The sequence below is a fragment of the Puntigrus tetrazona genome, chromosome 24, assembly GCF_018831695.1.
Source record: "Puntigrus tetrazona isolate hp1 chromosome 24, ASM1883169v1, whole genome shotgun sequence".
NCBI classification, from domain to species: Eukaryota; Metazoa; Chordata; class Actinopteri; order Cypriniformes; family Cyprinidae; genus Puntigrus; species Puntigrus tetrazona.
The window spans coordinates 5,170,588-5,196,983 of record NC_056722.1 but is presented as its reverse complement, the minus strand read 5'-3'; the positions used below and the strand labels follow the sequence as shown (position 1 = coordinate 5,196,983).

The following is a 26,396-nucleotide window of genomic DNA, read 5'->3' as shown; positions in this document are numbered from 1 at the left end:
CGTTGATGTTGAGCCTCTGTGGTTGTTTAAGCCCGCACACATAGTTTCGCACAGGTCATATCAGATGTCCTGTTAATGAAAGCCGTGCCGTTTCATCTGTGTAAATGTACACACTGACATCTGATGCTTATTTACAATTCATACGGTCACACGACACGCCAGCGTTTTAGAAACGCACGCATCGCACACGTGAAGGTCATGAATTTTCAGGTTTTAAAATGAAACAGTCGATGCATCAAAGCAGCCTGAGTGCTTTCCAAAAGAAACATTTTTGTTCGTGTAATATATGTGTGTACTGTGTATATTCATTATGTATATATATATAAATGCACACTTGCACTTGTACACTGTATAGTTTAAAATAGTAAAAAATAGTAAAAAATAGTTTCAACTTGAAAAAACGTGTTGCTAACTAAATTTTTTGAGTTTAGCCAACTTGAAATTTTAAGTTGCTTAATGTTAATTATTTTATTAAATATTAAATATTTTATGTGACTAAACTGCTCATTTTTGCTTAACAGTGTATATATTTCAGAAAAAGTTATTTTGTATAATATAAATACACTCTTAAAAATAAAGGTGCTCGTAGAAGAGTCTACACGGTTCCATAAAGACAACAATTCATGATTAATTTAATTAACTAGTAAACTTAAGAAAAAAAGGTAGTTTTTTCTTAAAACAAACAAAAACGTGTGCCAATGGGGTAAAAAAAATATTTTTCAAAAGAAACTTTTCTTACCGCATAGGCAGATGTTTTTGCTTGTTTTAAGAAAAAACTTACAGAATTTAGATTTAAAAAAAAAAAAAGAGTCATTTTAATTTCAGTAAATGCATCTTGAGTCAAGAATGTTTAGACATCTATACTAGAAAACAAAATTCGACATTTTTTGCACCTTCAACCGAAGGTTTCTTTGTGGAACCAAACATTTTTTTAAGAATGTAAACACATGCGTATAAACATTTTCAAAATACATATGCGTACGTATTTACACATACATAAAGAAATCTACACAGTACGCACACATATATTACGTAAACAAAAACGTTCATTTTGATTTTATCGTGTAAATGTAATATTTTAAGGTTTGCTTGCACCACGATTGACTCGGACGAACATTTCTGGGACAACTAATAAACGGCCATTTTTTATGATGCATTGCAGAATGTTTCGCTTGGATGTCGTTTTTTGTGTCTCTACTAATAAGTAATGCTTTTTCCTGGGGTTTCCCGACAGAAAACACCGCAAGCAAATGTGCCATAGAGTCAATTCCTACAATCATGCCAATGGAGTCTGCTGATGATTCTCAAAACCCAAAACGAATGCATGAAGGAAGATGTATTATAAACACAGGATTTAGTTCTAGCAGGCACACTTGGGATCTATTGCTACATAAAACAGCCCTTCACCAAACCTGCCAACCCGAATCGAACGGCGGCGGCGCCTTCGAGCGGACTGAGCTCCTAATATCAGGTTGAGATAGAAAAACACATGTGCTATAATCTTCACTAGTAATATAAGCCACAGTTACAGCTGGAGGCCGTTACAGTAGAAACTTTGACACGTTTTTTTTTTTTCCTTTAAATTCCAATAAATATCGCTAATGTTATTCCTAAATGTAGCAAATTATTGCTGAACGTACGGTGTGCAAAACAATCGAAAAGAAAAGTGTTCTCGTTAACCCCTCCGTACCATGCAGTTTCCGCATGCAAAAAGAAATACTTCGCCGTAGAAACGAATGTGTCGCGCGCTCGAAAGGAAGCATGTGCAATAGTTCGCTAGAAGTTAGTAAAGACAGGTTTTAAGCGAGTGACCATTTCTGGCGCATGTCTGATTGTCTTTTACTATTCTCGATATAAGGAGCGAAACGTCGTAAGAAATGGCGAAATAAATAATAACAACAGAAAGTGCAAATACCACTGTCTTTTCATCGCTAGCGACACAAATCGGAAAGAGGTAATCGTCATGCTTTCCAAAACGGCGTGAAGTATGAACATTTATAACATGGATGCACCGCTAAGATTCTTCTACGTCTTCTCAAATCTTAAAAGGAATCACGGCATTTTAAGTAAGACCTTACGGATTAAAATGCGTTGCGTTCAGTCTAATATACGATGATTACATCCTCTAATTGCGACTACGGATCTCATTCATGCATTCAAACTGTGAAGGTTGACGTGTGCATGTTCGAAGAGCATGTCTGCGACACTTTCCCCTTGTATATTCAAACGAACGTGAACCACAAGAGAAATAAAACAGTCTACAAAAACCTCCCAGGATTTTGTGTCTATGTTACATTCGGTAAACAAAAAGGAAAAGGCGGCATCATCATCGTCACAGAAACGTCTCGCGATCTCGGTCTGTGAAAGGTTCGCTCAGGTCCGTGTTCGCGGCATCCGGGATTAGAGCGTGAAAAAGCTCGCTAGTCGCTCGCGTGACGCTATCGTACGACGGCGGAGACGAAGTGGCCGATAGCGTTTCCGTAACTCCGGCTTCGGCGCCGTAGTTCTCCATGATCATCGCAACGATAAGTCCTTCGTTCTCCGGCGAACTGTCGCCGTCTTTGGCGGCGTCCGGCATGTGGAGTTGACGGTAAAGTAGCGAAGCTTGCTTAAGCTGTCGTCGTATTAGATGCCTCCGATACGCGCGCTGGATCATGATCGCAGAAACCTCCTCTTGCTTGCGCCGAAGAGTTGTCGTGATCGGTTCGTAGGAAATCTTGGAAGGGTTCGCCATCATGAACTTCTCCTCCATTTGTTGCTTCAGCGCGTCCATTTCGTCCGACTCCCCGAGAACGCGTTTAGTAAACGCGAAGAGGATGTCCAAGCAATGTATTTTATCGCCGCTCACCATCGGCAGGTCCATGGAAATCAGCTTGATTTTGTTGGGCTTGGAGATGCGCAGCGGCTCGGAAAGCGAGTCTGCGAAATCCGAGAGTTTGGAGTACTCTATGAACTGTGTCGCTTCCGGATCGAACTTCTCCCAGACTTCGTAAAACATCTCGAAGTCGTCCTCGCTCAGCGGTTCGGTGCTCTCCTCGGTGGCCACGCTGAAGTTCTCCAATATAATCGCGATGTACATGTTCACCACGATGAGAAACGAGATGATAATGTAGGTCACGAAGAACGTGATGCCCACCGAGGGATTGCCGCAGTTTCCGCGGACGTTCGTCCCGGTGTGAGGAACGTCCGGGTCGCACTCCTCCGGAGAGTTGTTTAGGATCGGGCTGAGCAGATTGTCCCAACCGGCCGACGTCGTGATCTGGAAGAGGCAGATCATGCTGTTGCCGAACGTTTCGAAGTTGAACATGTCGTCGATGCCGCCTTGCTTCTTGACGTAGGCGAAGTTGGCCATGCCGAAGATGGCGTAGATGAACATGACGAGGAAAAGCAGCAGGCCGATGTTGAAGAGAGCCGGGAGAGACATCATTAGCGCGAAGAGCAGCGTCCGGATTCCCTTCGCGCCGCGGATGAGCCGGAGGATTCGTCCGATTCGAGCCAAGCGGATGACGCGGAAGAGCGTCGGTGAGACGAAGTACTTCTCGATGATGTCTGCCAGAACAATACCTGGAATGAGAAAGAGATACCGATTATAGAGTTATCGTTCACACCTAGGATGATAACTGTAAAGTAGTGCTGTCGATTTTGACTAATCGCATGCAAAATAAACGTCTTTGTTTACATGCTATATGTGCGCGCGCTGTGTTTATTTATTGTGTATATATAAATGCACACACATACAGGATATATTTTGAAAATCATTCATTCCAACTATATTGTTTCTCTGTGCCTTCATCGTTATAATTGAGGTAAGGACTCAGCTATTGTTTAATATTGAGAGTGATTTTTAGAACATTTTTGAAACATTAACTGAAATAGCAAAAAAATAAAAATAGTAATAATAATTCAAGCTATTTGTCAACAGTACTATTTAAGTGTCATTAAGATATATCTATATTCAAAATTTTAGATTTTTATATTTTCTGTTTTCATAAAGTTGTTAAAAAATAAATATATATATATATATATATATATATATATATATATATATATATATATATATATGTCAAGTACAAAGTTATTTTAATACATAAAACTTTTTTTTGTTCATATTTTAGTTCATGTTTATTTAATTTCAATTAACATATTATTTTTTTAAGTTTCAATTGTTTCGGTTGAGTATGAGAACCACGGTTGCCATGGCAACCATTTTTTTTGCGTTCAGTTGGACTCGATGAAAACTGGAATACAAACTATACAGACATTAAGACATTTTCTGGAAGTGTAACGAAAGCAGAAAATGTGAAGGCTAGGCGAATTCAACACTAATACTAATAAAAGCTACGGTGGTCACAGTTGTCGTGAGATATCACTGCTGCGAATTGCACGAATCTGAGAATAACCCTGAGAAGACACTGTGAAAAATGAACAGCATGCAGGATGGGGGAAAAAAAAACCCATCGACCATTCATTTAAGTCCTGCTTCGAAGCAACTACAGTCCACGACCACCAGAATCCAGACGCCACATCATGACCAGGCCATGACCGCCTTGATTTATTGAACCCACTTAAGAGTTAAATGACTGTTTTTTATTTGCAGCGGCGCGTCTTTAAGCTCTTAACCCTGTGGAGACACGGACGGCGGCGGGGGGCTTTAGCTTTTAGCTGGGACTGAGAGCTCAATCACTGGACAATCACCCGAGCTGACAGCCCTGATTGCCCAAATTACCTTCACCTTAAACCATCTCCCCTCTCCTCTCGCCCGTTAACCCCTCTGGCCTTCCTCATTCTCTCATCTGGGTCACGAGGGGCGTCTGTCCTCAAAATCACCTCGTCGTGTCTCTTAAGCACCCGCTGCCTATTTGTTAGTAGGTGAAGTGCTACAAAATTACATTGAATGTCTTCAGAGACATATATATATATATATATATATATATATACGCTGCCAAGGCCAGACGGAAAAGCTGCTGTATCTCACAAAGAGAGATATTACGATTTAATATAACTGGTTGGCTCATGCATATGCAAGTAATATGTTACATTTATTTCACTTATATTAATTAAAAAAAATTTTTTTGGAAAAATTTAAAAGGGAAGGCGGCATGAAAACTGCTTTATTAAAAATAGCAAATTTAAAACCACCGATAAATAATAAAAATTAAAAATACATTTAATAGTTTTACTGTTTTTTTAATATGGAAAACTAAATAAAAAAACGCTATTATTATTTGTATTTACATAAAATTGAAATTAGTTCTACCTAAAAAATGTAAATAAAAATGCTATAACAATGTTATTTCATTTTATTAATTTAATTATTTAATGACTGTATTACCACACTTCTTCGGACTGACAATCAAAATACATATCAGCATAATTTTATCTATAAAGAAAAAAACTAAAAATAATATTATTTAATTTTTCTCTTTTCAGCATATATATTGAAAAAGCACTAAAAAAAGTTTGATGCCATGAAAACTAAATACAATTAAATACTATATATTTTTTATTTAAAATGACACCCACTCACATCTTAATAACTGAAATATATATTTAAAAAAATATATTATCATTTTAAATAAGTTGAACAAGTATGTGTGACATTATAAAAATGATACAACAATATTTATAGTTATTAAAAATAAAAAGTAGCAAAAATGCATGCTAATATTATTTATAAGTTTTACTTGTCATAACTAAACATACTGTAATATTTTATATTATACATATTTATTTTATAAAAAAATGGCGACTTTTTTGGGTTTTATGGAAGTATCCTCTTACCGACGATGGAGAGGATGACGACCACGAAGTCGAAGATGTTCCAGCTGATGGTGAAGAAGTAGCAGCGCAGGGCGATGAGTTTGATGATGCACTCGCTGGTGAAGATGACGATGAAGGCCAGGTTGATGTAGTAGAGGATGTACTCGATGCTCGGAGACTGTTCGTCCGTCTCCACCATCATCGTCACCATGTTGAGGATGATCAGCAGCATTATCATGATGTCAAACGCTTGCTTGGACACCAAGTCGAAGAAGAACCCCTGGATCGTGTTCTGAGAAGAAAACAAGCAGAACCATGACCCTGAAGTCAAAAGAGCACAGGTAATGTTTGCGGCAACGGACAAAAATACATTGTATGGGTCAAAATGATCCTTTTTTATGCTGAAAATCACTAGGATGTTAAGTAAGGATTGTGTTTTGTAAATTTGCTACCACAAATATATCAAATATTTATGTTTGATTAGTAATATGCATTGCTAAGAACTTTTAATTTAAGGAGATTTATATATATATATATATATATATATATATATATATATATATATATATATTTTTATATATATATATATATATATATATATATATATATAAAGTTTATATATATATATATATATATATATATATATATATATATATATATATATATATATATATATATATATAAATTGTATTTTTATTTTTTTTAAGGATTTAAATATTTTATATTTAATTTTTGTTATAAAAAAAAAAAAAAAAAAAAAAAAAATATATATATATATATATATATATATATATATATTCTTTTTTTTTTTTTTTAGAGGATTTAAATATTTCTATATTATATATAAAACTTGTAAATATAAGATAAAATATGAAACATGCATTCAAAAACGAAAAATTAAGTGAAACTGAGAGAAATAACAATTAACACTAAAACAAAAAAGAAACAGATGCTAAAAAAATACAACAGTAACTAATAAAAATGACAAAACTCAAACTTATAATTTACATAAACTCAAAACAAAACTCAAACTTAATAAAATATTAAAATAAAAAAATAAACTAAAATGCATTCTAACTATATAGAGATATTTTAAAAAAAAATACAGAAACTAATACAACAGATAAAATTAGATGCATCTATTAATTGCTTATTAGCATGCATATTACTAGAATATTAGCCATTTATTACTGCTAATTAAGCACACAATAACTGACTATTAAAAAGCAGCAAATAAAGAATTAATTGAAGAAAAAGTAGATAACAGCTAACAAGTGTTACCGTAAAACGCATTTTCATTCATCAATGGAAAGATTATTTATTCAGCTTTCAGACGATGCCTAAATCTAAAAAATGACGTCCCTTTTCTGCTCCAGGGTCATATTTTATTATCCCAAACCCCAAGGAATACTCACCAGAGGCCTGGGAATGGGTTTCTGAGGTTTCTTGGTTCCCAGTTTCTTCATGGCGTTGTAATATTTCTTCTGTTCTTCTGTCATGAAGATGTCCTGTCCTCCTAAGTACAGAGAAAGCCTGCCGTTATTATCACCATCTCGGTCGCGTCCACGCGCTCCAGGCTCTTCGTTTAATACTTATCTTTCGCTTCTGTTGGTTGAAATTGTCGATGATGACGCCGATGAAGAGATTGAGCGTGAAGAAGGAGCCGAAGATGATGAAGATGACGAAGTACAGGTACATGTACAGGCTGTTCTCTTTAATGGGCTGCTCTTCCACCTGTTCCAGAAGATCAGAGACGCTCCGATTAACAAACCATGCCTTCCTATGGCTTTCATTCTGCTTTTATGAGCTCTAAACGCTTACGGATCGCGAGTCGACCGCGGCGTACATGATCTCCATCCAGCCCTTGAACGTGGCCTGGAGAACGAAATACAGGAGTTAGATGAGTCTTGAACTTTTCTTCACTACTTTTGTAATGAGATTCGGTCCATTAGTAGTTCAAACGGGCTAGAATTCGTAAATAAAAAAAACAACAACATAAAATATGAAATGCACATATTTAAAAACAAACCAACAACAATAAACATTAGGGAGGAAAATAAATAAAAGAAATAAAAATAAATAAAAATGCATGGAAAAACCTAAAACTAATAAAAGTGACAAAAATCAATCTTTAAAATTTAAATTTTTTAATTTAAAATGTAATAAAATAACTAAAACTGAAGTAATAATAATAATAATAATACTAATTATAATACATAAAAAATTTACAGACATGTAAACAACTTAACTAATAAAAAGACCAAAGAATCTTATTTCAGTTTCTAATTTTTATTAACTTTAGGTTTTTACAGATTGATTTTTGTCTGTAAAAAATGTGAAGAGTGCTCAAATTGAAGTGAAAAACCAGAGATAAAAATGATTAAATAATTAAAGTTGAAATAAAAAATAATAAAAATCTGTACTTAAGTACTTAAAATGGCAAAAGTTAAAACTGATTTACTCAAATATAAATAAAAATATCAATGAAGGCTTAATATTAATAAAAAACGAATAATAACTGATAAAAACGACCATATTAAATGTTATTAAATGTAATAAATAAATACAAACAAATGAGATTTGGTCCATTAGTAGTTAAAACGGGCTAGAATTAGTAAATTTAAAAAAAAACATAAAATATGAAATGCACATATTTAAAAACAAACCAACAACAATAAACATTAGGGAGGAAAATAAATAAAACAAAAAAAAAAAAAAAATGCATGGAAAAACCTAAAACTAATAAAAGTGACAAAAATCAATCTTTAAAATTTAAATTTTAAAATTTGAGAGTACTCAAATTGAAGTGAAAAAACAGAGATAAAAATGATTAAATAATTAAAGTTGAAATAAAAAAACAATAAAAAATATGTCAACATAAAAAGATAAGTACTTAAAATGGCAAAAGTTAAAACTTATTTACTCAAATATAAATACAAATATTAATAAAGACTTAATATTAATAAAAACTAATAATAACTGATAAAAATTACCATATTAAATATTATTAAATGTAATAAATAAATACAAACAAATGACTTTTTTTAAACTTTAAAAATTTAAATATTTTAAAATAAACATAAAAAACCTATATAGCAGATATTTATGAAAACACAAATTAATACAAATGGACAAAAGTGCGTAAAAAATAGTCTTACTAAAATAATTAAAGTTGAAATAAAAAAATAATAAAAAGTCTGTTGACATAAAAAGATAAGTACTTAAAATGGCAAAAGTTAAAACTTATTTACTCAAATATAAATAAAAATATGAATAAAGACTTATTAAAAAAACTAATAACAACTAATAAAAAAGACATTTGTACCATATTAAATGTAATTCATAAATAAACAAACAAGCATTTATTTTTATTTTTAAACCCCCCCAAAAACACATTGGATTTTTTTCCCTATTTGTCAAAAAGGCAGAAAAGTTAATGAATAAGATGTTTTGACAAAACAGGATGATGAATAAATGAAGGGATGAATGCGGGCGGCGGGAATCGGTCCGGTCGGTCTTTTCCGGGTCTTCGTTAGCAGTAATTACAGGTCTTTGTGAAGGAGATGCAAATGAAAGGTTTGTTTCTGCTGCAGTCACTAGAAGGTGATGGAAAGGAGCTAAGTGACGTGTTGCTAGGTTACGGAATCAACTAAGTTAAAGCGAAGAATGAAGTGAGTTGGCTCTTGCTGAGCACAAACTTTGGTATAATGGCACCGGCGGCGGCTAAAAATAACGTTGATTGATTCGCTCTCGGACAGACGGAGGTGGCCGGCGATGGAAGAAAACCAGCCGCGAGAAAATAAAGCTAAAGCTCAGCGAGACCGGCGTCACCTTACAGTAACAGAACTTTTAGGAGCAATAACCCTTCATTTCATCAGAAAATAATAATAATAATAATATACAGCTAGACAGATAAATAACTGAATACATAAACAGAAAAAAATACTGCCTAAATTTAAGATATAAAAGTAAAATATACATTTGCATTTTAATACTTGAATATAATTTTAATAAATAATAATATTAATACATAGAAAAATAAGACGTGAACAATGAAATATAAAACATAAAATAATACCAAAATAAATAAATTTGATTTTTAGACCTAAATATTTTTATTTACACTTATTTATTTTTTTGTCATTTCTACTAACTAACAAGTATTAAAAATGAAAAACAAGTGTTAATAATTAAATATATTTTGAAAATGATATATTAATGCCGTAAATTATTTATTTTGTATTTTAACGGCAAGCAACATTTCCTTTGTTTGTTAGCGTCATAATGCACGTAAGCATTTGCTGTTGTTTAAAAGTTAAAAGTTTCAAGATTTTCATACTGGCAAAATATTCTGCAGATTTTCTAGCAAAAATCCTGGTGGTGGCTTGCAACGTTTTACAAAAATCCTGGCGGGAAAACAGCCTAAGAATAAAAAAATTCAAATATGATGGTATTTCGACTGACGCAACGTGAGGTCGAAATCATTTTTCAACTTATCGGGACGAAAATTTCAGACTTCAGTGTGCAATGACCTTTATACTAAAACTAAGAATATAAAACGGTCCTTGTTTCTGATTGGCTGAGCCACGCTCGAAGCCGTGGTAAATTACTCGACAAACCTACACCTTTGTTTACTTTCGGCGTTGCTCGGCAACCACTTTCCTCCAACCACAACTGTTTCCGGGGAACTACATTGTTTGGTGGAGGAATACTTTTATTTTGCGAAATCGCACTAAAGATATGGAATAACCGTTTTATAAAAGCCCCTGAAGCCGTGGTTTACGGTGAATTTATAACAGTTTTCAAGATCGCCCCTCGGCTGTTATAAAATCACTGTAAACCACGGCTTCTTGGGGATTATCACTTTATTAAAACTCGTTAAGATTGAAGAATACTCTTATTTGCGAAATCGCACTAAAGATATGGAATAACCGTTTTATAAAAGCCTGTAAAGTCGTGGTTTACGGTGAATTTATAACAGTTTCGCGTCGCCCCTCGGCTGTTATAAAATCACTGTAAACCACGGCTTCTTGGGGATTATCGCGTTATTAAAACTCGTTAAGATTGAAGAATACTTTTATTTGCGAAATCGCACTAAAGATATGAAATAACCGTTTTATAAAAGCCTGTGAAGCCGTGGTTTACGATTAATTTATAACAGTTTCGCGTCACCCCTCGGCTGTTATAAAATCACTGTAAACCACGGCTTCTTGGGGATTATCACGTTATTAAAACTCGTTAAGATGGAAGAATACTCTTATTTGCGAAACCGCACTAAAGATATGGAATAACCTTTTCATAAAGCCCCTGAAGCCGTGGTTTTACGGTGAATTTATAACAGTTTCGCGTCGCCCCTCGGCTGTTATAAAATCACTGTAAACCACGGCTTCTTGGGGATTATCACGTTATTAAAACTCGTTAAGATGGAAGAATACTCTTATTTGCGAAAACTGTGCTAAAGATGCGGAATAACCTTTTCATAAAAGCCCCTGAAGCCGTGGTTTACGGTGAATTTATAACAGTTTCGCGTCGCCCCTCGGCTGTTATAAAATCACTGTAAACCACGGCTTCTTGGGGATTATCACGTTATTAAAACTCGTTAAGACGAGTCGTAGAACGAATGAAACGGAGTTGACTTCTCACCACTTGCAGCAGAGCCAGGTATCCAGCTCCCACGTTGTCGAAGTTGACCTTGACTTTGGTCCAGTAGAACTGAGTGCTGTTGATCTCCAGACACTCGCTCTTGTTGTTGATGAAGGATGAGTTGTAGATGTAGCCGGTGCGGTTGACGCAGCGACCGAACTTCCCGGCGAACAGGTTGACTCCCATGATGCTGAAGATCAGCCAGAAGATCAGACAAACCAGCAGCACGTTCATGATGGACGGGATCGCTCCGATCAGAGCGTTCACCACCACCTGAAGAAGACAGAGCGCGCTCAGAAACACAGCTCGGGCGAGGAGCTCAGCCCAGATCGACACGCTCCAGAGAAAACCCTTCGTGAAACATTCGCTTTTTGTCACGAGCTGAACTCGGCTGGATCGAACGCATCGGAGAACTACGGCAAGCCCGTTTCCACCACCGAATAAAAAATCGGAAAAGGTAACCGTCACAAATCGGACTTTTTTCTCGAGTTATTGATATAAACGTGCAATTCTGAGGAGTAAAGAGAACATCAAAACTGGACTTTACATCAGAATTCGGAGAAGATATCTCTATATATCGAAACAATTGCAAGGTATGAAGTCAGACTCTGCGAGATATAAACTCGGTTGCGAAAAAAAGTCAGAATGGCGACTGCAACGATTCTGACTTTATAACTCACACGTTATATCTCGCAATTCTGACTTTTATCCGCAATTCTGACTTTATATAACTCTCGCAATTGTGCATTCGTGTTGATATCTCACGACTCTTACTTTATAACTCAACAATTGTGAAATAAAGTCGCAATTTAGGTTTTTCTTGCAATTGCGACATATCTCACAATTCTGCCTTTTTTTTTTTCGCAATTCTGACTATATAACTCACAGTTGTGTAGCACAGTAAAAATTCAGACTGCATTTGTAAAATTATATCTCATAATTACAGAATTGTTAGATAAAAGTTTTTTTTTTTTTTTTACATTTCAGTGGCAAAACAGGCTTTTATAGAGAAGAGTATGTTTAACAATTAAAAAAGCATGCCTGTAGGTCTCATTTCATCCCAAAATGTAAATAAATATGTTTTTAGGAGCAATGAAATTTTATTTTCATGACAATAAATACCCAAAAATAGTGTTATGCAAAATTAATAAATAAATCAATTTGTGAAAATAAAATATATTTTGTCAAATAAAATGTTAAAATAAATTTAGTGTTTTTCAATCTATTTTTCAATATATTTTATAATGTTTTTTTAAATAATAATATAATAATAATAATAATAATATATAATAAAATAGAATAATATTTATCAGCATATGTTTAAAGAAAAATATCAATTTGTTTCAATCCATTTGGATTACACAGTTTTATCGTAAACTAAAAATATCAACGTGGTTCATATTTGTCAGTCATACATAAATATGCAGAATTTTGGCAATAAATAAATAATAATAATATTGTACAATTTTTTTCAGAATTTAATTTTTTTATGTATTCCATTGAATTAAAAATATAAACAAGATTAAAATATGGATACAAATGACAAAAGTTACATTAGTAATGCTAAAACTGTGTATGTTATTAATGCATTATTTTGCTGATTAAAAGAAAAATAATAATAAAAAAAAAATATATATATATATATATATATATATATATATATATATATATATATATATAGCTTTTAAATCAGCATAAAAATATAAAATATAATATATATATATATATATATATATATATATATATATATATATATATATATATATATTATCCTAATGGTTTTAAAATAAGCTTACTTTCTGTATTTTCATTTTGGGCTGAAATAAAGCATCTTTGACACGTAAGATTCACGCTGAAATAAAATCATTATACATGCTGTAAGATTCACGCTGAAATAAAATCATGATATACATGCTGCTAATGCTTTGTGTGTACCTTTTGTGTGTGTGTTAAATAAATCTGTGTGATGATGTGTGTGTGTGTGTCGCGCGTGTGTGTGTGTGTGTGTGTGTGCGTGTGTGTGTGTGTGTGTGTGTGTGTGTGTGTGTGTGTGTGTGTGTGTGTGAGTGTGTGTGTGTGTGTGTGGCAGCACTTTCTCTGCGCTGTCGCTCTAAAGCGGCGTGAAGTCTAATCTGATTTGCCAGATTTACGGCGGGCGGACGGGGAATACCTCGCTTTCACTGAGCGAGCAAATCTGAGGCAGAACTGCAGACGAATCACAGAAACAACATCAATGCACTTCATGTGATTAATCCATGTCAAATAAACCTTCACTTCTTAAACGGCTCAGGAAAGACACTACAGGCTAAAAGAACTTCATAATGCTTCATCAAATGATTCTTTTTAAGTTTGTTTTATTATTTATTACTTTTATTTTAGCTATAATAGTTTCAGAATAGCCAAAGATCCTAAATATACCTTTTTTTAAGTACATTTCATTTTTTTTTTATAGTTGTTTATGTCTAGTCTAAATAAAACATCCAAATGAATATGAACTTCATTTTATTCATCTTTTGTATTTACATGTAATTAACTTTATCTGACAAAAAATATATATTTTGTAATTTATTATTTTTAACTTAGCTTTTTTTAGATTTTTCTTAGGTTTTTTTAATATACATATTATATTATATTTATACAAATATTTACATATTAATATATAACTCATTTCTAACTTAAATACAGAATATATCTGTAAAAATACTATATTGAATTAAACAATGCCTCACATCCAAAATTAATTTTTAAGTTTGTTTTATTATTTATTACTTTTATTTTAGCTATACTTGTTTCAGAACATCCTAAATATACCTTTTTTTAGTACATATCATTTTTTTATATTTGTTTAAATAAAACATCCAAATGAATATGAAGTTAATTTTATTAATCTGTTGTATTTACATGAAATTAACTTTATCTGAAAAAATTTATATATATATAAATGTATTATTTAAACTTACCTTTTTAACTTTAAGGTATTTAATTAAATTTTTAAGCTAGTTTGCAACGTGAAATTTTTTTATTTTTAAAATATACATATTATATTTATACAAATATTCACATATTAATATAAAACACATTTCTAACCTTAAAATTTAAACAAATACAGAATATATCCGTAACAAATACTATATAGAATGAAATAATGCCTCACATACTATTTCAGAAAACGTTACAAATAGTCGGATGGGAAGAATAATAATATGCATTAATCGAATGTTTTTTTTTTTTTCACCTGAGTGTCTTGCCTTCAATCTTATATGACTGAAATATCACCGTATAAATAACATCACTGCTATGTGAGGAGATGAAGATAACACTGAGTTTGTGAGAGATGAAGAACACAGAATACTGATGGTGTTTCCAGACATTACACCTGTAACACTGACGGAAAGCCAAATATTCATTCATACAAGTCATGAAGAGGAAAATAACACTGAAAATAACCCCGAAAACACTGTTCACGAGTCCTGCCTCGATAATGCAATTATAATAAATGTATATTTATTGAGCATTTCGCATTATTTTTAACATGAGCCATTCGTAAAAATGAATGCTGTCAAACACTTAATCACATGCAAATAGGTTTTTCTTTATATTTATTATTGATATATAAATACAGACAAATGCATGTTTACATGTGTTTATATATCCAATATATGTATATACAAAATGTAATCATGTATATGCGTGTATTTATATATGCATAATAAATATACACAGCACACACAAATATAATTTGTAAACAAAAACTTTGATTTTAGATGCAATTACTAGTAAAATGCACTAGTAAATATATTTTAATAATATTTATTTTAATATTTCATTCTTATATTTTATCATCATTTAATATTACAAATCAGTGAATAAATGTAACTGTATTATTTATTATTTTTTTATATTTTTATTTTATTATTTCATTCTCATATTTAATTCCGTTTAATATTACAAATCAGTGAATAAATTTAACTGTATCATTTAATTATTTTTTATATTTTTATTTTATTATTTCATTCTTATATTTAATTCCGTTTAATATTACAAATCAGTGAATAAATGTAACTGTATTATTTAATTTTTTTAAATATTTTTTATTTCATTCATTATTATATTATCAATCAATGGAAAACTGACTGCAGTTGTCACTGTATAACGTAATGCCTTCATTAAAATCCATTTATATTTAGTTACAAGTTTTATTCACAATTTGATTAAAATCTGCTCAAAATGTCACTGTATTAATTCATCGGTTATGAGATGGTTTCAGTGTCTTTCTGGTTTCCTCCAGCGATAAATGAGACGTCACCTTTCAGAGTCAGACGGCATGAAGATTAAACGGATCAAAGTTGATGAAACAGAAGTGCAGGGAGAGTAAGAGAGAGACGGGAGCAGAGAAGAACTCGACACAAACAGAGTGATTCACGTCACATTAAGCTTGTTTTAAAGCACCGATATGCTTTTTGTTGCACTGCCTAATTATTTAAATGACTATTAAACATGTTTTCCCACAAATTTTCATTTTAGTAATGTGAAAAAAACACACTAATATCAGCATAAATGAAACGTTCTAGAACAAATAGTATGATACTGTATAAACACTTTTACTGTCAAAAGATTAATCGTGAGTTTTTGTTTACATAATATGTGCGTATATTTACTATGAATATACTATAATACACACACACACACACACACACACACACACACACACACACGCACACGCACACACACACGCACACACACGCATGCATGTCTTAATTTAAATAAATTGCATATATAAAATCAAATCAAATCATATAAATAAATATTTTCACAAATATTAGCTGTATGCACAATAAATATACACATATATATGTCAACAAAAATTGTATTTTGGATGCAATTAACTGCGATTAATCTTTTGACAGCATTTTTAAATGTAAAATACAAAATATTAACTAAGTAAATAAATACAAATATTGATTTAGATTTTTGGGGGGCTGAAATAGGACCTTATCACCACGAGAACACAGCCTAAGGTGGTTCCACAAGGAACCTTCAACATCAGTGGAACCTTTACGATGGAACGAAAAAAGTTAAAGAAATGCTATTTCAATTATTAAAACATTCATCACATCTTTTCTTGGGAAGAATGTTATAGATAAATCAAGAAACCTTCATTGAATCAAAAATTAAAATACAGGTTCATGAAGGACCTGTAAGATTCACTTTAGTAAAAAAAGTTTCTTGGATCACTGAGACGTTCTTCAGACCAAGAAAATAGCGGTTCTACTATTGGTTCTTTGAGGAACCAAAAACCATTTCATTTCTTAAGCGTGTGGAACCTTTCCAGTTCAGCAAAAGGCTTAAAATGTTCTTCTTCTTTTATGAGCTTTTCACTGAATGGTTCTTTGGGGAACCAAAAATGTTTCTTCGCTCTGAATAATAATAAAAACAATGCCATAGAAGAACCTGTTTGTCTGAATGGTTCCATAAAGAACTATTAACATCTGAAGAACCTTTCTGTTTCACAAAAGCTTCCTTGTGGTGGAAGAAGAATATAAAAAGGTAAGAACGAGGTGGTTCTTTAAAGAACCCACCGAATGGTTATTTGTGGAACAAAAACGATTGTTTTATAGCATTGCTGCAAAAAAACTAAACAAAAAAAACCACCTTGATTTTTAAGCACATGGAACCTTTCAGCAAAGTACTTTATAGAGGAAAAAATCTTAAAATGTTCTTCCTTTAAGAACTTTTACTGAATGGTGATTTGAGGAAGGAACCAAAAATGCTCTGATGGCATCACTGCAAAAAAAAAATAAACGAAACAAAAAAAAAACACTTTATTTTTAAGCATGTGGAACATTTATATTTAATAATTGTATAGTGGGAAAAAAGCTTCTTTTCACGTTTCAAAAATGGTCTGAAGAACCTGTCTATTTCACAAAAGCTTCTTTGTGGCAAAACAAGGTTCTTTAGATTATAAAAAGCTAAGAACAAGATAGTTCTTTAAAGAACCCTTGACTGAATGTTTTTTTAGCACGTGGAACCTTTCCATTCAACAAAGTACTTTTTAATGAAAGGTTCTTTGAGGAATGAAAATGGTCTAAATGGTTCCTTAAAGAACCTTTAACATCCGAAGAACCTTTCTGTTTCACAAAAGCTTCTTTGTGGCGAAAGAAGGTTCTTTCGATTGTAAAAAGCTAAGAACAAGATGGTTCTTTAAAGAACCCTTGACTGAATGGTTCTTGATTTTTTAGCATGTGGAACCTTTCCATTCAACAAAGTACTTTTCACTGAAAGGTTCTTTGGGGAACCAAGAATGGTCTAAGTGGTTCCATAAAGAACCTTTAACATCCGAAGAACCTTTCTGTTTCACAAAAGCTTCTTTGTGGCAAAAGAAGGTTCTTTAGATTATAAAAAGCTAAGAACGAGATGGTTCTTTAAAAAACCCTTGACTGAATCTAAATGGTTCCTTAAAGAACCTTTAACATCCGAAGAACCTTTCTGTTTCACAAAAGCATCTTTGTGGTGAAAGAAGGTTCTTTCGATTGTAAAAAGCTAAGAACGAGATGGTTCTTTAAAAAACCCTTGACTAAATTTTTTTATTTAGCACGTGGAACCTTTCCATTCAACAAAGTACTTTTCACTGAAAGGTTCTTTGGGGAACCAAGAATGGTCTAAGTGGTTCCATAAAGAACCTTTAAAATCCAAAGAACCTTTCTATTTCACAAAAGCTTCTTTGTGGCAAAAGAAGGTTCTTTAGATTATAAAAAGCTAAGAATGAGATGGTTCTTTAAAAAACCCTTGACTGAATTTTTTTTTAGCACGTGGAACCTTTCCATTCAACAAAGTACTTTTCACTGAAAGGTTCTTTGAGGAACCAAAAATGGTCTAAAGGGTTCCTTAAAGAACCTTTAACAGCCGAAGAACCTTTCTGTTTCACAAAAGCATCTTTGCGGCGATTGCAAAAAGCTAAGAACGAGATGGTTCTTCAAAGAACCCTTGACTGAATGGTTCTTGATTTTTTAGCACGTGGAACCTTTCCATTCATCCAAGTACTTTTTTCTGAAAGGTTCTTAAAAACGGGGAAACCCAGAGCACACGACCACGGAACCACCTCAGGCTGGTTTAAGAAGAGAAGATGCGTGATATTTTTTCTCTCCTCAGCCAAGTCCCCTAAAAAACACAAAGGCTTCCAGTTTCTGTGCAAAAGAAGCGAGCGAGTGTCTTACCCTCATGCCTTCAAACCGGGACAGCGCTCTCAGCGGTCTGAGGGCTCTGAGCGTTCTGAGAGATTTGATGGCAGCAAAGTCCGAGTAGCCCAGCGTGTTTGCTACCAGGCTTACGAGAGACACCTATGAGTGACAGACAGCCGAGGAGAAAGAGAAGATAGAAACGCAGCGTTAGGACAGAAATAACATCAGAGCCGCTGAGGAGGAAAACTGCGGCGCTAGGAGGAAAGACAGGCGCTTCTGGAGACCTGTTAAGGAGAAATGAGGTTTTAGAAGCCGTTGGTGGTGGTTTCCTCGCCGCTCTGGGACCTGTGAAGGACTGAAGGGGGTTTAGAGGGCAGCTGTCTACTGAGTCTACTCAGACGGCGCCTTCGGTGCCGGGCCCCGCTCGGAGCGGCTCTTACCCTCATCCCAGCAAAGCGAGAGACGGCGCGGAGGGGCCGCAGAGCCCGGAGCGTCCGCAGAACCCGCATGGAGCCAATCTGGTCAAAATTGACCACACGTGCCACCAGACCAATCACTGACACCTGCATGAAGCGAAGTATAGCTCGTTTAGTCTCCTGGAGTTAGCCTCGCCGTCAGCTTCAGAGCATGCTTATTGTTCAGCTGGGTTCTCTGTTTTCATGTTCCAGCTGCTCTCGAGGATTAGGGCCCAAACGTCATGAAAACCATTACAGCATCTTGAGATTAAAGATTGTAATTTTACTTTGCAAAAAAATAAATAAATAAATGGACTTTTACATTTCACACAAAGACTTTTTGAGTGTTGTTTTTCCCCTTAAAATTTAATGAGTTTATTCTCAACATTTCATTGCAACTTTTCTCTTGTAGAAGAACAAAACCCGGAATAAAATGTTGAGAACAAGTTTTTTTTAATATTTTTTTAAATAATTTTTATATAAATTGAAAATGTAACTTTTTTCTGCGAAATATAACAACTTTAATCTTTAAATGGTTTCTTTATTTACATTATTGTTTGGCCCTAATGCTCTTCCGTAGTCTTCGTAAATGTAAAAAAAAAGGGATAAATAAATTCATAAATTAATCGTTTTCATGTGCATTTAACACATTTAAGTGCTTTATGCAATATAAATAATAAATCTTATAATATTACTCTTATTAATCAAATTTGATTTTGTCAATATATAACACATGCTGCACTATATTAAATATAATTTAATATTATAGAGATATTAAATTTACAAATATCTGACATTTGAAACATACTGAAATATTCATATTATTCCTGTTGTTTTGTCTTTGTTCCAGTCTTGACAATAAAAATGGTAAAATTGAATGCATTTAATGTGCAAAAAATGGGATTATTTTGTCTATTATCGATTTTTAGGAATAAAAAAATATTTCAAAATCAAAGCAAATTCATCTAACGAGCATTTAGCAGCTTTAAAAGGATGCTTCTGATTATTAAAGTCACTTTTCATTAAAATATACATATACATATACGACAAATGAAATTTAAAAATGCATTTCTTACACATTTTCCAGCTTGACCTAAATGACTGCAAACATAAATATTAAAATCTCACAAACTTCACATCATTCATATCAATCAAATCTTTTCGATGCCAAAGAAAAACGTACAGTTAAAACCTTCACTGGATGTCATTTATTCCAAATATATATTCTAGGTTTAATTCATTTCAATAGGACGAGATCTTCTGAGAATCTCAAACTATTACTTAGAAAAATACGATTAAATATTCTGTGCTTATCTTATTATTAGTTCATTACAGATGAGTCCTTGTTTCATTGATATAAATCAAATCACATGGTTTAAATGCTGTTATTTCCGTTGTCCTCAATTACGAAGATTTAATCGAAACGCCTTATATTACATGAATGCGTTTGTCAGCCACATCTATCCGAAGCCGGCTACATTCGTTGCATTTTTAAAAGCACGTATTATTTTCAAGCATCTCCTAGAAAGATGCTTGATCCAGACCTCGCCGTTGTTTGAGCTTCTGTCCTCAAAGCAGGAATGTCAGGCACATCCTCAAGTGTCGACAAACATCATAATGTGAAAAACACCTCGTGTTTGAGCAAAAACAATCGCAACAAATCAAGATGCGGTCGTGCTTGTTTCGGCTCTGAACAGATATAATATAGTGTGCAAGCTTACAAAACATGATTATGACCTGCTAACATTAATATATGCACATGCATTCGTCACGTTTAGATAAATATATATATCATTTTTTGAATGACAAAATGAGTTTATATTTACTGAGTAAATATTCATATATATATATATATATATATATATATATATATATATATATATATATATATATATATATATATTTAAATCAATGGCAATAGATGCCATTTATTTTTTGTTTTTGGTGTTTTTTTGGAGGGTATTTATGGCACTAAATTATTTCTTGTTAAAGAAAATATAGAAAATAATAGAAAATAAAACCTGAAAGCTAAATTTCCACCTGTTGTAAATCTTGAATACTTTGTTTTTTTTTTTTTTAAAGTTAGACGTTTATTATTACGAAAAAATTAATGACATAAAGACAAAAATTTATGACATATATTTTCAGAAAACAAAATTTAAAAAAAAAAATTAACCATAAATCTAAATCCATAATCAAGTTTTGTCCCAAATTTGAGGTTGATATCTCTGTTTTTATGATTGTATATATATTTTTATTTATGTTACATTTTTATTTATTTCTAGTTGTTTTGTTTTACATTTTTAGGACGGTTCAACCTTTTTCAATGCATTTGATTGTTTATTTTTAATATAAACCCCCAAAAAAAAAAAAAAAAAATATTTTTAAAAATCGGTCAAATGACCATCTTCAGACGCATTAAAAATACTCATGTAATTTATTCCAAATCTCAAAATCAAACTATAAAATTAATGTTGCATGAACTAATGTAAACATAAAAATTATTATAATTTTTTTTTTTTTAAAGAAATAACTATTTCAGTTTTTAAATCCAAATTTCATGTCAAGTCAAGCTGGCGTCGCCGTTTAAAATTCGCTAGCAATTAAAAATGCGTAATTATGTTTGGGGTTATGAGAATCACCGAAACATCAGGCCAAAACCACTCATTACTACACAATAGAAAAGCTGCTCTCTGTGAACCCGAGCTCGTTCAATCTTCCTGAGATTTGAAATGTTTCATAATAAAGCACTTCTGCTGCTATTCTCTTTGCAATCAGACGCCGGGGAAAGCAAATTGATGCACTTACGTCCACGATGAGAAAGTCCAGCCAGCACCAGTAGTTGGTGAAGTATTTCCTGAAACCGTAGGCGATCCACTTCAGACTCATTTCCAAGATGAAGATGTAGGTGAAGATCTTGTCTGCGTATTCAAGCACCACTTTGACCACTTTCCTTTGCTCGATGTAAATGTCTTCAAATGCCTTTCGACAGAGAGACGCAGGAGAAGCAGCGTGTTAAGATACACGGAGACGCCACCCAAAAGCTACAGGGACGGGATCTTTAGCTAGGAGAGGAATCGTTTGGGTTTCGGGCCGTCGCTTTTTTACTATCACCGAGATACCGATATTATCAGGGCAAACTAACACCTTAAATTAAAAAAATAAGAAATAAATAATAAAAAAATGACTTAAACTGCAACAAAAAACTAAACTTTTACTTGAGTTAGTCACATATTTCTCATTTTTATTTATAAAAAAAGTCTATACTGTTTGTTTTTTTGTTTTTTTACTTTTAGTTAATTAGTACATTTTTTCCATGAAGTTAAATTAAGTTGAATTTTTATTAATATTTTGAATTTTTATCTCTTCTGTTTTATTAAAGCAGGTGCTTTTTGCCATTTTACTAGTTTTTTTTATATATTTTTTTAATACAGTTTTTAGATTTTATTTAATTTCAGTTAGCATTTAATTATTTCTAGTAAAAATTTTAATTTTAATTTTTACTGTAATAACAGTGGCTCTGTTTTGGTACGGTATAACTGAATATATAAAAACATCACTGAAATACCGTCGTAGTTTTCATTTTATTTTCTATTTTTATTTTAAGCAATGTTTGTGCGTATGTGTGTGTGTGTGTGTGTGTGTGTGTGTGTGTGTGTGCGTGTGTGTGTTTTGGCATATTTCTCCTTATTAATTTTGCTTTCATTTTGAGTTATTTTAGTTAAACCAAACGGAGAAATACTGCCTTTGCAGTTGAAATAAAACACTTCACGTTTCCCCTTTCATCTTAAAAATCACTGAAGCTCGTTGAACGTTTTAACAGTTGCCGCTTTTATGGTTTCAGTAGTTAACGATAAAAACAACAGTTCGTTCTTAGATGATCTATCTCTTCTACTCTTACCTTACTGCACACCATAGACGCTGTTTAAAGGTTATGGTGTTATTTCAGTACAGCGTAACCGGATTTAAACAAATGCAATTGATTTTTATCGTGTTTTTTAGTAATTAAGCATGTTTAATGATGAATGTACGTGATGAATTCTGGTCCTGGGATGATCTATCTCCTGGTTTCACATACATGCAGCGATGTCCAGCCGAACATCTGCGTCTGCCGGACCGGCCGCTGCTTTCTGCCGACTCGGCTCTTTCAGCTTTTCTGCTTGCTTTCTGTTTTCACGTGTAATCGTTCAAGCGCACGTCTGAAGGAGCAGCTGCCCGCTGAAGCTGCTGGTAAATGCCACTAAAATACCATCCGGTCGGCGCGCGCACCTGGCACCCGGCCGTAAGACAGAGCTCTGACATTAGCCCCTCTCTGAGACTCACACGGTAAGGAAAGGCACGGGCTTATATAACGGGAATATATTTCTCGCTCTGGCATTTACCGTGTTCTGTGTCACGCATGTTTTATGTTCGACTGCGACGATTTGGTTAACACTAACGCGACGTCTCTGCTTATTAAGCGTGCATTTATTTGATCGTAAATACAGTAAAATGTACCGCTTTCTATGCGAATAAAAATGCTATTTATTTCTTTGGTTTTTCAGCACGATTGCTCATTCGTGATCATGATCGGCGCTGAAACCAGCTGAGCTGCCTCATGTATTTGTGAAAACAGTGGTATCTTTTATTTATTTTTAGTCTTCACAGATGAACAGAAAGTTCAAAAGAACGCCATTTAATAGAAACAGAAATCTTTGGTAACATATGTATATATATATATATATATATATTAATTTATATTATATATATAAATTATAAAAGCTTTTGAACAAATTAATGCATTAAAAAACATTAAATAAATAAATAAATAAATTATATATATATATATATATATATATATATATATATATATATATATATATATATTAAAAAAATCTACTTTACAAATAAAAACTTTGAAAGCACATTGTGATACATTTCAATAAAATGTTGCATTAATAATTTAACAGTTACTCAAGTGTTACTAAATATTAATGCTGTCAAAGTTTTTGTTTACATAATAAATGTGTGTGTACTTTGCATATTATGTATATATAAATACACATGCATGTATCTATTTAATATATATATTGAATATATTTTAAAAAATACAAAATATAACTATAAATACATGTATATATATATATATATATATATATATATATATATATATATATATATATATATATATATATATATATATATATATATATAATTTTTAATTTTATATTTAATTTTTTTAATTTTTTAATTTTATAATAAATTTTTTCATTGTTTTTTTAGGATGCATTAATTTGTTTAATATATATATTGAATATATATAAAAAAATACAAAATATAACAAAATATAAATATAAATACAAAATATAATATAAATACATGTATCTATATATATATATATATATATATATTTTTTTTTTATTTTATATTTAATTTTTTAATTTTATAATAAATTTTTTTCATTGTTTTTTTTAGGATGCATTAATTTGTTCAAAAGCGTTTATAATTGAATATAATCAAATTCAAAATATACGTTGCATGCGTGTATTTAAATAAAACATACACACACAGTACACACACAAACATTACGTACGCAAAAACTCTGAATGTGATTCATCGTGGTCACTTACATAAATAAACATAACATAAATATAAAACTCAGTTCAGGAAGAACTACTTTTAAAAGGCTCTGTTCTCAATAAACCCCCAAAAGCGCAAAAATCTCGGCGTTAATTCAGCACTAAGAGCGTCTGCTGGAACGGATGAGTAGGACTGAGACGATGTGACGACGCGACTAACCGCCCGTGGCACGTGTTGATGTGGATTAGTGTCGTCTGACGTCTGCGTGCTCGCTGGAGTCCGACAGCTCTCTCACAGAGACGCCGGTCCGAGGAGCTGACCAGTCAGCCACGGGCCAGCTAGCAGGAAGTGAGCTGCCGCTTCCTGCCAAACGCACAGCGACGGAGACGGCTCCTGAGCTCGGCTTGAAGTCAGCGGAGCAGGCCGAGAAAAGCGGCGCAGCGTCTGAGAACGTATCTTGTCGTTTGAAGCGCGTGCGTGCAGCGGCCAGGTCCGTTAGGACGGGAAGCTCACAAAAAGACGATTAAAGCTGCTTTAGGACCGTAAAAGCATGCGATGTATTGTATATAAGTGACTCGTCAGCTCATTGACGGAGACTGGATCATCTATATTTGATGTGAAATTTCAATTTCTCCATATTTCTGGTGTGATGCACAAGTAAATATGGCATTTGTTTTAACGGGTTTATGCGTAAACTTCGATTAGAAGCTCTTTATTCAAGTCTGAATGTTAAAATGAACAGCTCTGGATTATACTGTAATGCTGAACGGCTGTAGTCAGTGGTTTAATAAATGATAGCAAATAGGGGAAAAAAACTATCTGAGCGATGCTGGCGTTTGTGCATTAATTAAGATTTGATGTAAAAATAGTGAAATGTAAAGCATGTTTAAAAACTTTACTGTCCGTTGGGATTAATTTCAGAAAAATATTAGATTAAATGGTTTTACTTATAGACTGGCAGCACTAGTTTTTCATATTCTGAAATTTTAATTTTTTCTTTCAAGTTAAAGTTTTAGTCGTGTGGTTGTTTCGAACAGTTAAGTTTATGTGGTTTTTATGAATTTTTATTACATTATTTACATTTTATTTTATTAAGCATTTTAGTACGTCGAGGTAAACTAAACACAAAACAGAAATACAATAAGAAAAATAAAATAATGTGTTTTATTAGTGCTGTTAAGCAATTAATCATGATTAATTGCATCCAAAATAATTTTATATTGTATATGTATATGTGCTGTGTATATTTATTATATATATATATATATATATATATATATATATATATATATATATATATATATATATATATATGCAGTATACAGTATATATACTGAAAATATTTATATTTATACATTAATATATTGACAATATTCCATTTTATATTATATAAAAATATATTTTATATGTAAACATAACATTTTTCCTCAAATATATAAATATATGATAAAATATATATATATATATATACATATTTATTTATATATTTATTTATATTTATTTATGTAAATATATATATAAATATGTTTGTATATATACGCACAAATATATTAAATGTCCAAACTTTTGAACGTTTATTTTATTGCACTTTATCTACTAGATTTCTGATAGCGTTCATATCAGTCCTCTGGACTATTAATTAGATAATAATTCGCTTAAACGTAACATTTTACAACTTTCAACGCAAAATATAATGCGATTAATAAGCAACCGGGAATGATTTAACATAATATAATAAGTTCAGTTTTCACCCTTTGGTAACAAACCGCAACCGTAAAGTTTTTAGCATTCAGTGCAAGAG

The 26,396-nt window shown here is 32.4% G+C and overlaps 1 protein-coding gene across 2 annotated transcripts in view; it reads right to left on the bottom strand.

Moving 5' to 3' along the window:
- Positions 1–518: 518 nt before the first annotated feature.
- scn5lab (sodium channel, voltage gated, type V-like, alpha b) overlaps positions 519–26,396 on the bottom strand; it is a 260,523-nt gene continuing 234,645 nt past the window's right edge. For both annotated transcript variants that reach the window (XM_043225867.1, XM_043225868.1), the window contains 8 exons: positions 21,845–22,018; positions 18,618–18,740; positions 11,404–11,676; positions 7,582–7,635; positions 7,357–7,494; positions 7,176–7,280; positions 5,782–6,052; positions 519–3,564 (listed from right to left, as the gene is read on the bottom strand). In XM_043225867.1, the coding sequence (XP_043081802.1) occupies positions 2,333–3,564; positions 5,782–6,052; positions 7,176–7,280; positions 7,357–7,494; positions 7,582–7,635; positions 11,404–11,676; positions 18,618–18,740; positions 21,845–22,018 (2,370 nt within the window). In that variant the 3' untranslated portion in view covers positions 519–2,332. The remainder of the gene's footprint in view (positions 3,565–5,781; positions 6,053–7,175; positions 7,281–7,356; positions 7,495–7,581; positions 7,636–11,403; positions 11,677–18,617; positions 18,741–21,844; positions 22,019–26,396) is intronic.